Source organism: Pelodiscus sinensis, chromosome 5 (assembly GCF_052426305.1).
Source record: "Pelodiscus sinensis isolate ZL-2025 chromosome 5, ASM5242630v1, whole genome shotgun sequence".
In the NCBI taxonomy this organism is placed as follows: domain Eukaryota; kingdom Metazoa; phylum Chordata; order Testudines; family Trionychidae; genus Pelodiscus; species Pelodiscus sinensis.
In genome coordinates, this window is record NC_143056.1 from 19,689,301 (window position 1) to 19,702,655 (window position 13,355).

At 49.6% G+C, this 13,355-nt stretch overlaps 1 protein-coding gene across 1 annotated transcript in view; it reads right to left on the minus strand.

The window, feature by feature from the left end:
* ASPG (asparaginase) overlaps nucleotides 1-9,608 on the minus strand; it is a 79,539-nt gene extending 69,931 nt beyond the window's left edge. The window contains exon 1 of the mRNA XM_006116900.5: nucleotides 9,226-9,608. Coding sequence (XP_006116962.2) covers nucleotides 9,226-9,436 — 211 coding nt within the window. The 5' untranslated portion in view covers nucleotides 9,437-9,608. The remainder of the gene's footprint in view (nucleotides 1-9,225) is intronic.
* Between the last annotated feature and the right edge of the window lie 3,747 nt (nucleotides 9,609-13,355).

Genomic DNA, 13,355 nt, shown 5'->3' on the forward strand with positions numbered 1-13,355 from the left:
ACAGCCTACACTTGCCTTCAGGCCCCATTTGCCACACTCCAGTTGATTGCAATTCCTGGCCAATGGAACTGTGGGGATGGAGCATCAAGGTGAGGGAAGCATGGGGACAGAGCTTCCTGGAGCTCATGGTAACATGGTTCCAGCTGGGGGGAGAGAGAATGTCAGTGTGCTGAGCCACTTCCCCCCTCACTCCCCTCCCCCAGGAAGGGCTGTCCTAGAACACAGGGACTTTAGTGGTTGCAGCCCAAGGCCCTGCCCTAGCCCAGGGCATCAGCTTCTAAAGCCCCTTTTTAATCTGGCCCTACCCACCACTTCCAGTGCAGCAGCTGTGACCAGCAGCTCAGAACATTCTGAACAGAACAGCTGCCCTTTCGCTACTGCAGCTGTTCAGCGGCTCCTCTGCTGTATCACCAGAACCAAATGGCATTCACCCAAGAGTTTTGAAAGAATTCAAATGTCAAATTGCAGAACTACTAACTGTGGTGTGTAACCTACCTTTAAATCAGCTTCTGTACCTGATGACTGAAAGATAGCTAATATGATGCCAATGTTTAAAAGAGGCTCTAGAAGTGACCCTGGCAATTACGGACGGGTAAATCTAACATCAATACCGGGAAAATTAATTGAAACTTTATTAAATATTATAATTGTCAGATACACAGAACATAATTTGTTGAGGAAAAGTCAACACGGTTTCTATAAAGGGAAATCATGCCTTACTAGTCTACTAGAGTTCTTTGAGGGCATCAACAAGCATGTGCACAAGGCGGATCCAGTGGATATATAGGCTTCCTTGTGAAAGGCTCTTAAGTAAAGTAAATTGTCATGGGTTAAGAGGGAAGGTCCTCTCATGGATTGATAACTGGTTAAAAGTAAGGAAACAAAGGCTAGGAATAAACTTAGTTTTCAGAATGGAAAGAGGTAATTAGTGATGTCCCCAGGAGTCCATACTGGGACCAATCCTATTTAACATATTTGAAATGAAATGATCTGGAAAAAGGGGTAAAACAGTGATATGACAAAATTTGCTTATGATACTAAACTGCTGAAGATGGCTAAGATCAAAGAAAACTGTGAAGAGCTTCAAAAAGATAGTGAAGACCAAAGCAGACTGTGAAAAGATTCAAAAGGATTTCATGAAACTAGGTGACTGGGCAACAAAATAACAGATGAATTTTAATGTTGGTAAATGCAAAGTAATGCATATTGGAAAATCTAATCCTACTTATGCATAGAAAAGGATAAAGACTAAATTAGCTATTATCACTCAAGAGAGAAATCTTGGAGTCATTGTGGATTGTTCTCTGAAAACATCCACTCAATGTACAGAAGCAGTCAAAAAAGCAAACTATGTTAGAAATACAGGCAGTCCCCGACTTACGCGAATCCGGATCCACACTTACGAACGGGGCTCTCTCGCCCCGGAGCTCGCAGGCAGCAGTCCCACCACCTCGACCTCCGGGGCGAGAAAAGCTGTTCCCGGTGCCCCTGGTCTGCTGGGGACCGTCTCCAGCAGACCAGGGACACCGGGAGCAAAGCCGCAGCGGCGGCGGGGTCCCGTGCCTCTGAGGCTTTGCCAGAGCAAAGCCTCAGAGGCACAGCACCCCGCTGCCGCTGCGGCTTTGCTCCCGGTGTCCCTGGTCTGCTGGGGGGGGGAGGGGGGGCGCAGCTAGTGTGCCCCCCCCCCGGCAGACCAGGATTTTGTTGTGGACCCTGGGGCAGAGCAGCTGGGGCACTGCCGGTTGGTCCCGCAGCGCCCGCTCTGGGCACTACTGGACCAACCCGGCAGCACCCCAGCTGCTCTGCCCCAGGCGTCCCCAAGTAAGCCGCTGCTGGTCAGTTTCAGCAGCGGCTGAATCAGGACGCCTGGGGCAGAGCAGCTGGGGTGCTGCTGGGTTGGTCCAGTAGCGCCGAGGAGTGGCGCTACTGGAGCAACCCAGCAGCACCCCAGCTGCTCTGCCCCAGGCGTCCCCAAGTCAGCCGCTGCTGAAACTGACCAGCGCTGACTACAGGAAGCCCAAGGCAGAGTTGCTCTGCCCCGGGCTTCCTGGAATCAGCCGCTGATCAGTTTCAGCAGCAGCTGACTTGGGAACGCTTGGGGTTCTTAAGTTGAATCTGTATGTAAGTCAGAACTGGCAGTCAGTTTCAGCAGCGGCTGAATCTGGACGCCAGTTCCGACTTATATACAGATTCAACTTAAGAACAAACCTACAGTCCCTATCTTGTATGTAACCCAGGGACTGCCTGTAATTTAAAAAGGGATAGAGAGTATCTTATTGCCTCTGTATAAATCCATAGTATGACCACATCTTGAATACTATGTGCCGATGTGGTCACCTCATCTCAAAAACTGGGACTTTTAAGCTTAGAAAATAGGAGAATAAGGGAGGATATGATACAGGTCTATAAAATTATGACCAGTGTAGAGAATGTAGATAGGAAAAATGTACTTGCTCCCATAATACAAGAATTAGGGGTCACCAAATGAAATAGATAGCAGATTTAAAACAAAAAAATATGTCTTCACAAAATGCACAATCAAGCTATAGAATTTCTTTCCAAAGAATGTTGTGAACACCAGGCTTTAACAGAGTTAAAAAAAAAGAACTAGATAAATTCATGGAGGATAGCTCCATCAATGGCTATTAGTCAGAATGGATAGGAATGGTGCCTGTAGCTTCTGTCAGAAGCTGGCAATGGGCCCTGCTTTGGGGTTCCCAGCTGCACCACTGGCTCCCTCTGCCATGGCGCTGCCAGCTCTCTGGTCCAGCAACATCTTATCCCAGCACCTCTAGTTTTCCAGCTCTGCAAGAGTGAGCCTCTAGGGATTCCAAAGCTCCCTGCTGCAGAGCTGGATCTCCCAAGACTGTAAGGTTCCTGGTTCCATGACAGGTAGCTTGAAGGCACTGGCATGAAAGGGTTATCCCAGAGCTACAGACCTTGAGAGCCCAGTGGCCCTAGTGCCAGGGCAGTCAATACAACAGGGCTGACCTACCACCACGTAACCTAGAAGCCTGGAATCCCCATTCTGGAGCTCTCCAGCTGGCAGGGCTTCCCACTAGCTCATGAAGTGAGTTGGCAGGGAACCATTGGGACTGTGCCTATGGTTTGGCATAAGTGTTTCAAATCCAGCTTGATTTGTGTGTGAAATTCCTGACAAAATTCTGTTTCATCAGAAAGTTTCCAGCCACCTATAGTTTAGTCTCACACTATAATTACATAGTTAGCCACCTCCCACCCTACACCCCCGGGGATGGGTTTGGGCTTGAACTAGTGATTGTGTCAGGTGACAAAGTATCCCATGGTGACAGCCATGGGCTGATACAAGGGTAAAGAGACTTGCAGTGAACCCAGAAGGGACTCAGATTCAGAAAAAACTGAATAAGAAACTCTCTATTTCAGTCAAAGGGAAAGACTTGGCTGGAACTACTTCCAGTGAGAACAGGAGCAAATCCCTTAAGTGTAGCATAATGGATTGGAGAATGCTGGGAGATTCTAGTTTTAAGCTAAGCTGTTACGTTAATAAGCTACACCTCTGAAGGAAAGAGTAATTCAGAAGTACCACATGTGGTACCTTGTTTGACTGCAGAAATGGAGGAACTGAGCAAAGAGGGAGGAAATAGGGTTCAACATCTGATGTGCTAAGACTGGGCTACATTCTCCTTTAAATGTAATCAACAGATACTGTGGGAGGTATACCTAGTCTTATCTTGTGGTGATTCACCTGCCCCAGGTCCATGCATAAAGCTTGTTTATTTCACCTTTGAATTAGGGATGTTAATGGTTAACCGGTTAATTGGAAAGCCTCACCCTTACAGTTAACCAGTACAGGCTAGAATAACCCCTTGTCTGCCATATGCAGGGGGCTACTCCAGCCCTGCAAAGCCTGCTGCGGGCAGGGTCATTCCAGCCGAGCCAGGGCAGCTCCTGTTTGCAGTGGGAGGGTCCTCCAGCTTGTCTATGGCAGGCAGGGAGGCTGCTCCAGCCCACCTAGGCTGAGTGCCCCCCCCCCCATTTAATCAGTTTAATGTTTAATAGCTATGTCTTTTTATACAGGGCTGCAAATAGACAGTACATCAAGTTTGAGGAGCCTTTTTGGGGTTAGAGGCTGTTGACCCACTGAAAAACCAATCAGGGGCCACACAAAAAACACCTCACTGACATGGCCCCCGTCTGAGAAACAGGAAGATACTCCTCACATTCCCCTTGCACACCAGAGCCTAGGGGGACCCAGGCTAGTAGATTTTGTGAACCTCCTTTGGCTCTGGAGTGGGGCTCCCCAATGCTGGGGAGGAAGCCCCAAGCCTTGGGGGCCAGATCCATGCAAGCCAAGGACTGGGGCTGGTCCACAGGCCATCAAGTTCCCCCACCCCTGCAGTATACTCATGGCAGTTTCTAATCACTGAATAAAGCTTGAGGAGAACAAGGTAAAATGAATGTGTATGAAGGAAGGCTTGTATTAAAACCAGCTGTGGAGACTTTACTTATAAAGACTGCTGAACATCCTAAAAGAGATGAACCAGAAAATCTTGTTACATGTAAGAATTTAGTTTAGACAGGATGAAGACAGTATCGTCCTAAAGAGCATAAAAGGAAAGTGAAAGTTTGATCAAGTAAAATGTGATTCATTAATGCTTTACACTAGCCAGAGTAAAGCACAAAACCAGATTTTTACCACTGAATGAGAATTTTGTTTCCAGTAGCATCAGGGGAGTTATAAGACACTAGATTCAGGAAGACAGATCTCTTGACCCTACCAGACACAAGATTATTATTCATTATTCAGAAGGATGTGATTAAAGCAAGATAAAGTATCAAAAAGTAAACTGGAAAGATCTTACCTTAAAATGTATTTATTAATACAGGCAGTCCCCGGGTTACGTACAAGATAGGGACTGTAGGTTTGTTCTTAAGTTGAATCTGTATGTAAGTGGGAACTGGCGTCAGCCACTGCTGAAACTGATCAGTTTCAACCGCGGCTGAATCTGGACGCCAGTTCTGACTTGCATACAGATTCAACTTAAGAAACCCAGGCGTCCCCAAGTCAGCTGCTGCTGAAACTGATCAGCGGCTGATTCCAGGAAGCCCGGGGCAGAGCAACTCCCCAGCAACCCAGCAGCACCCCAGCTGCTCTGCCCCAGGCGTCCTGATTCAGCTGCTGCTGAAACTGACCAGCAGTGGCTGAATCAGGACGCCTGGGGCAGAGCAGCTGGGGTGCTGCCGGGTTGGTCCCCCCAGCTGCTCTATCCCAGGGGTAGGCAAGAAAAGCCTGGTCTGCTGGGGGGGGGGCACTAGCTGCGCCCCCCCCCAGCAGACCAGGGAGACGGGGGTGGCGGGACCGCCCAAGTCCTCCACGGCTTTGCTCCGTCTCCCTGGTCTGCTGACCTGGGAGACGCGGAGCAAAGCCGCAGAGCACGCGGGCAGCGGGACAGTCCAGGCGCACCGCGGCTGTCCCACTGCTGGTGTGCTCCGAGGCTTTGCTCCCCATCTCCCTGGTCTGCTAGTCGGGAGACGGGGAGCAAAGCCGCGGAGCACGCCCGCAGGGGGACAACTCAAGCGCGCCCGGGCTGTCCCGCTGCAGGCATGCTCCAAGGCTTTGCTCCCCGTCTCCCTGCAGACCAGGGAGACGGGGAGCAGCTTTTCTCGCCCCTGAGGACGGGGGCGGCGGACCGCTGCGCATCTGGGCGTCCCGCTGCTCCCATCCTCTGGGGCGAGAAAAACCCCGTTCGTAACTGCGGATCCGACATAAGTCGGATCCGCATAACTCGGGGACTGCCTGTACAGGTAAAAGATTCCAACCTTGACAGATTCTTAAAATCCACAATCAACAGAAACAAACAATATATACAATCATCAAGATTGACCAGTCAGAATTAATTTTATTGACTGTATTAATGTCCTCGTTTCTCTCTTCCCCATAAACAAACCAACCCATAAGCATCTCTTCTCTCTCCCCATGCCCAAGCCAATAGAAAGTTTTTTTCATTGTACTCAAAAAAAAAAAATCAGAGTGAGAAACCTAGAAGCCCCATCTTGAGCCAGGGCTCATAGGCTTCCTAATCCATGCTAGGGAATCTAGATCAGTGGTAGGCAACCCGCAGCCTGAGGGCTGCATGAGGCCCATTGATGTGCTATGTGTGGCCCATGAGACGTTTTGTTTACCATTGCCCACTAGGGATGTAAATGGATAACCAGTTACCCAGTAAGCATGGTGCTTACTGGGTGATGCTTACCAATTATTGGCTAACTGGCAGCCTAGCTGAGCTGAAGCACCCCATGCCTAACACAGGCAAGGGGCTGCTCCACCCCGGCTGGGCCCACCATGCTGCACCACTGTTCCAGCTGGGCTGGAGCAGCTCCCCACCCACAGCATGATGCAGTGGGTCCAACCCATCCTGAGTAGCACCCATCCATGGTGTAGCAGGCTGAGCCCGGCCTGACCAGAGCAGCCTGCCGTGTGGTGGGCCTGGCCAGACTGCCACCTGCTCCACAGGTGGGGGAGTTAGTCCAGCCTGGCTGGGCTTACCGTACCATGGGTGGGAGGCCTGTTCAGTCCAGCCAGGTCTGCCACATCATACCATGGGATCCTAGTTAATGGAATGTTTCCATTTAACTGGCCAATTTTTTAACCATGATTTTTGTCCATGTAGTTTTTTTCCCCCTCTACAGTATTACAAAAGTGATATGCACTTAAAGTAAGGGCACATGAAGTGAGGTGCGTGCTGATTGCACACAATATTGTGAGAGTCATAAACTCCCTTTGCAACCAATCAAGAGTGCTGCTACAGTTCAATCAGCACACCCTAGAAATTCTAGGTACGCAAGAGCAGTTAGAAAAACTACTCTATTCTGGGAGACCATCTTGGTTATGACAGTTTTGCAGCCCACTCAGATGAAGGAGTGCATCTCATGGAGCTCACCCACTGGTCTACGTTGCCCCTTAGTAGTCTAGATCCTATGGATATGTCTATATGACAATGAAAAACTATGGCTGGCCCATTCCCCCTGACTCAGACTCACAGGGCTTGGACTAAAGGACTGTTAGTAAAGACGTTTGGGCTTGTGCTGGAACCCAAACTTTTGGGCCCTCCAACCTCACAGAACCCGAGCTCAAGCCCAAACCACTACACTGCAATTAAATAGCCCCTTAGCCCAAGACCCAAAAGTCCAAGACAGCTGGTATGGGCCAGACATGAATTTTTAATTGCATTATAAATAAACGCTGAGCACTCCTCCTAAAGTTCAAGCTCCCAGAGCATTTTAAGCCCCCTGGCTCTGTAGCAGGGAGCCTGGAAGCCCTGCCACCAGTGCACTCATCATAACAGGGCTGTTAAACCTGGAAACACCGAGTTCCTAGCAGTCCTCATAAGGGGAATTTCCCCTTATGCCAGGGGCAGGAGGCCCAGTTGAGATGGCAGGAAGCCAAACAGTTTCTGATAGAATCCTGCCTGTATTTCAGAGGAAGTTGGTTAAAACCAAATTATTCACAGCAGCACTTAGGTTTTGATTAAATTGGCATTTTCCAACAAAAATCTGCTTTGTTAGAAAATTCCCAACTAATTCTAGTTCTGACTATTACTGATGTAACTGACTGAACATACATCCTCAATAAAAACGGGGAGAGATAATACTGGCTATTTTTTTAGATTACTTTCCCCAGTTTTCCTGCCACTAAATCTGTCATTTTAGTGATATCTGAATCAAACAGCCATTTAGCGAGCATGTTTTCAGCAGATGACACTGATTCTGTGTTAGTGGTCAAATAAAACCTTCAAACAAGAGAATTTACTCCTTAAATTTAGTGGACCTGCATTCTGCCCGGGTTACGTACAAGATAGGGACTGTAGGTTTGTCCTTAAGTTGAATTTGTATGTAAGTCGGAACTGGTACATATTGTAGGGGAAACTCTAGCCAAACATTTCTCCAGAGTTCAGTTTTATTCTCCCACACCTCACTTCCCTCAGTCCTTTATTCTCAGGCTGAGGTGTCTGCTGAGAAAAGCCGCTCCGCGTCTCCCTGGTCTGCTGGACGGGAGGGGGGGGGGCGCTAGCTTCGCGTCTCCCTGGTCTGCTGGGGGGAAGCAGCTAGTGCGGGGTTGCCTCATCCCGTTTGTAAGTAGGGATCCGATGTAAGTTGGATCCATGTAACCCGGGGACTGCCTGTATTTAGAATTCCCCTACCTGCTAATGGAATAAGGCCTAAGGTGACTTCACATTACTCATACTTCTCATGAACACAGGTGACTGTGCAGTTACCTAGTGTTCATTATTTGAACTCATTGCCAGTTCATAAAACTATCACAGTTTTATGACTCCTGATTCTTGTCAAGGGGTTAGATTAGAACAGTGTTTCTCAATCAGTGGTAGGAGAGAATTTTGGAGGGTACATCAACACAACTGAAATTTGAGCAAACAATTTAAGTTTTACAGCATTTTATTATTTTTGTACCTTTTACACCCAAAAATTTCATTGCCCACCCAGCTACAATTAAGTTGTTTAAACAAATGTGTTGCAATGGTAGAAAAAACTTTGTATGTCTGAAAACTGTAGGTACTGAGGGTACTCCTTTTTTTAAAAAAAGTACCCCTTTTTCAAAAAAAAAAGTTGAGAAACACTGGACTAGAACACTAAATGATCTTTGCAGTTTCTTTTAACTCTATGAATCCCAGTGAAAGGAATGCTGCCGGGCAGGTGTAAATAAAAGCTTATTATTTCCGATGAAGGACTCAAACTCTATGAGTCTAATTCCCTTTGGGAACTCAAGCCCAATCCCCTCCTCACACCCGCTGGTTTGCACTCCCAAGAAAAGGAGTTCATGCTTGCTCCCGCAATCACCCTGACAGGTGGGTAACTCCAGGGGCGCTGGCGCCAGGAAAGCAGCAGCATCTCCCAGCTTGCAGTAACAACTGCATGCCTGGCTTCCCCCCTCTGCAGCGCGTACAGGCTTAGTCCCTGGCTTTCAGCACCACTCTCATAAACAGTGCTCTGGTGCCGCAGATGTCCTCCAAGGCGGGTGCCTCACGCCACTCTCCTGCCCGAGGGACTCATGCCCATCTCGTGCCTCGCTGGGTGCCCCTCAGAGGTTACAGCCACCATCACCACCCCTCCCCACCCGCCCTCTTGCCAGGCTGCTTGGGGTGACCCAGAGCCTGCGGGTCGGTGCTGCCCTGACAACTCCCGCCCTCTGCCCCAGCGGGCGCTCCGGGCTTGGCGCTGCCCCCTCACCTTTTTCCTCCTCCACCATCCCGATGGTGCCGCCCGTGTTGATCACCAGCACCCGCACCTGCACCGGCCCCTTGTAATCGCCCCCGAGCTCCAGAGAGCAGGAGCGGCCGAAGCTGGCCAGCCTCCCGCCGCTGGGGGCTGCCGGGCGCGGGGGGGAGGAGAGGGCTGTGGCCAGGGAGAGCCCGTTAGCCGCCAGCGCCGCTGCCTCCATCTGTGCCACACGGAACCGGCGCTCAGCCGGCGACAGCAACGGCAACGGCTCGCGGTAGCAGTTCCCGACCCTCGTGCTTGTCAAGAACTGTTACCGGTAGCACTGCGAGCCAGGGAGCAGTTATAGACACCCCGCACTGGACACGCCCCTTTCCGGATCGCCCGCTCCTCAGGCGGGGCCTCCTAGTGGCTCGCCCGGGAGGAGGGGCAGGAGTGCGACCTGTAACGACAGAAACACTAACTTCTCCACATTTGCGACTTTGGGTGCACTGAGCATGCGCGCCCGAACTGAGCAAACTCAGTAGCCTTCGCTGTAGCCGCTGCCCTCTCTCTGCCCTCACTGCTTCCTAGAATTTGCTTCCTCCTCTTTGGAGGGGTTTAAAATGATTAAGGGGGGCAAATTGCAGTGGGGGAAGGGGGAGGTCTCATGGTCTGAGCAGGGGGCAGAAATTTACCGGCTGGAGGGATCAAGCTACTGTAGGCAGCATCAGAAGAGGGGCTAAAGGGGAAAAATCAGAGGGTGGGGGGTCAGACTAGATGATCATAATTGTCCCTTCTGACCCTAAAGTCTATGAGTCTATGAGCCGGGGTTAAGTCCGGGGGGGGGGGGGCAGAGGGGGGAGGCTGACACTACCAGACCCTGGACAAAACCCCAGTTTAGGGAGGGGGAGGGGGGGGGAGCAATTACTCCGCAGTAGGAGGCACCTGATGTCCTTGTAAATATCGGGTTGCAAAGGGTTTTTTCTTTCTCTTCCCTGGACTTTGCATGTCAGCCCCAGAGAGGTGGCAGGCTCCTGGGCTTGAGTTCTTAAAGGCACAGGCCTCCCAATTCCTAGACGTCAATGCTTAGACACAGAGGCAAGAGTGTGTCTAGACTGGCAAGTTTTTCCGGAAAATCAGCAGCTTTTCCGGAAAAACTTGCCAGCTGTCTACACTGGCCACTTGAATTTCCGGAAAAGCACTGACGATCTCATGTAAAATCATCATCAGTGTTTTTCCAGAAAAACTATGCTGCTCCCGTTTGGGCAAAAGTCTTTTTCCGAAAGACTTTTGCCCAAAAGGGCCAGTGTAGACAGCATAGTACCGTTTTCCGCAAAAAAGCCCCGATCGCGAAAATGGCGATCGGGGCTTTTTTGTGGAAAACCACGTGTAGATTGGCCACGGACGCTTTTCCGCAAAAAGTGCTTTTGCGGAAAAGCGTCCTGCCAATCTAGACGCGCTTTTCTGAAAATGCTTTTAACTGAAAATTTTTCTGTTAAAAGCATTTTCAGAAATTCATGCCAGTGTAGATGTAGCCTGAATGTATACAAGTGTGAAATATTGTACAGACAGTTCCTGCCTCAAACTCTGCCTCTCACGTGTGGAGTACTTAAGATTCTTCTCTCAGTTTCTATGTCGATATGAAGTCACTGCAGCTCCTTTCTCTTATGTACTGTGCTGAGGAGCTAAACTCCCTCCCAGAGCCCCCACATCCATACCCCCTCCTGTACAGCAATCCCCTGCCCCAGGGCAGAGCTCGCATCCCATGCCCAAACTCCACCTAGCCTACACCCCTCCTGCACCCAAACTCCATCCCAGAGCCTGCGCCCCAAACAGGTTAACCTTTTGTGGGCCCTCATGGGGGCAATGGGGAAATGGGACAGAGTCCTCAGAGCAAGGGTCTCCAACCTTTTTAAGCACAAGATCACTTTTTGAATTTAAGTGCAATCCAAGATCTACCTCATATATAAACACCCTTGCCCCACTTCCTTCCTACCCCTTCTCCAAGGCTCCGCCCCTGCTCCCTCTATCCTCCCTCTCTTGCCCATCCTCACTCACTTTCATCAGCCTGGGACAGAGGGTTGGGGGCACAGGCTTTGGTCTTGGATTAAGGGATCTGTAGTGTGAGAATGGCTCTGAGCTGCTCTTGGGGCAGGCAGGTGGACATAGGAGGGGGTCCTAGGTGCAGGCTTTGGGAGGGTGTTTGGATGCAGGGGTGCTCAGAGCTAGGATAAGGGCTTGGGTACAGGAGGGGGTTCATGACTAGGGTAGGAGTTTGGGATGTGGGCTCCATTTGGGCACTGCTGGTGGCTCCTGGGTGGTGGTGCAGTGGGGCTAAGGCAGGCTCACCCATGCTCTAGCCCTGAACCACTCCCTAAAGCAGCCAGCAAACTCCATCCCTAGTCTTGTCATGCTCCCTCTCTGCTCTATGGAGAAAGGAGAAAGAATGGGAGAGAAAGCACAGAAAGCAGGAGACTCTCAGAGGGAGGGGCAGCTCCAAGGCAAAGGGTAGGAGATGCGCCTGAGGGGCGGGCGAGCGGGCGATCCGGAAAGGGGCGTGTCCAGTGTGGGGTGTCTATAACTGGTCCCTGGCTCGCTGTGCTACCGGTAACAGTTCTTGACAAGCACGAGGGTCGGGAACTGCTACCGCGAGCTGTTGCCGCCACCGGCTGAGCACCGGTTCCATGTGGCACAGATGGAGGCAGCGTCGCTGGCGGCTAACGGGCTCTCCCTGGCCACAGCCCTCTCCTGCCCCCCGAGCCGAGTGTACAGCAAATAATATTTGCTGGACTCTCTCCAATATGTCCATATCCCTTCTGTAGTGGGTGGGCCCAGAACTGGATGCCATACTCCAGGGCTGTGTCTAGACTGGCCAGTTTTTACGGAAAATCAGCTGCTTTTGCCGAAAAACTTGCCAGCTGTCTACACTGGCCGCTTGAATTTCTGCAAAAGCACTGACTTCCTACTGTAAGAAATCAGTGCTTTTTGCAGAAATACTATGCTGCTCCCATTCGGGAAAAAGGCCCTTTCGTGCAATACTTTTGCGTAAAAGGGCCAGCTGAGAATTGTTTTGTGCAAAAGCGTGTCTAGATTGGCCACGGATGCTTTTCTGCAAAAAGTGCTTTTGCTGAAAAGCGTCCGTGCCAATCTAGACGCTGTTTTATGAAGACCCCTCCCCTGAGTGACGTGAACAATGGAATTATTAGGGAAGGTCTAATGTAAAGATATGGCAGGAAGGACCTGTTGTGGGGCAGTAGCAAGGGGTGGCCTCTTTTGCACTCATCTTGGTGTGGCAGGAGCCAGAGTGACTTGGCAGCCTGCTCCGCTCAATCTGCTGTCCGTCGCCCAGCCTACTCCATTCTGTTTCACTCAGGCGGGCCCCTTGTAGGTAATCTCCCAGACTGCCCTGGGCCCCAGGGATCCTGTCCATAGGATGAGTGAGGTGGCTGCCATGGGGCTCCCCAAAGCACAGGGCTGGGGTGGCCGCTCCGAACAATCCTATGGACAGGATATCTCCTGTGGTCACCAATACAAAATTGAGAAATGGGATACGGTTAATATTATTACATTTGAATACGTGCAGAATTAGGGTACAACATAGAATATTGTGAACATGCACAACAGAAATATTGAATACTGAGAGGAATGTTACTTCAGAAGAGAAGATGCATAAAAAGAAAACAATTGTCAAATGAAGACAAGCGAGAAGTAAACACTTCCAAAATGTACTTAAACGATCCTTTCTTCTCCCTTCAAATTATTCCATTTACAACTTACTTCAGTAGCACAGAATCAGTTGGATAAATTAAATCTGCCAAAATTAATTAAAAATGAACTAGAATGTCTATCCTGGCAAACTAAAAATTAACAGAGAAAATTCGTAAGTATGTTGGATTTTTTGACATTCAAAAGTTAACCAACAAGAAATAGACTGTTAAAATCTGGACAAATTACAACAGGGTAAAGGAAACTTCCATTATTGACCTTTCAATTTTATTCTTTATTGATCTCCTAAATATAGATTTTGTCTAAAACAATACAAAACTCTATGCAGTTTTTTCATAGGTTTCATAATATATTTCATATTGGAGAAATTGCCTTGCTATTCCATTTTCATACATTAGAGGGCAGTAAGAATTTACAGCAGGGATCAAATTGTA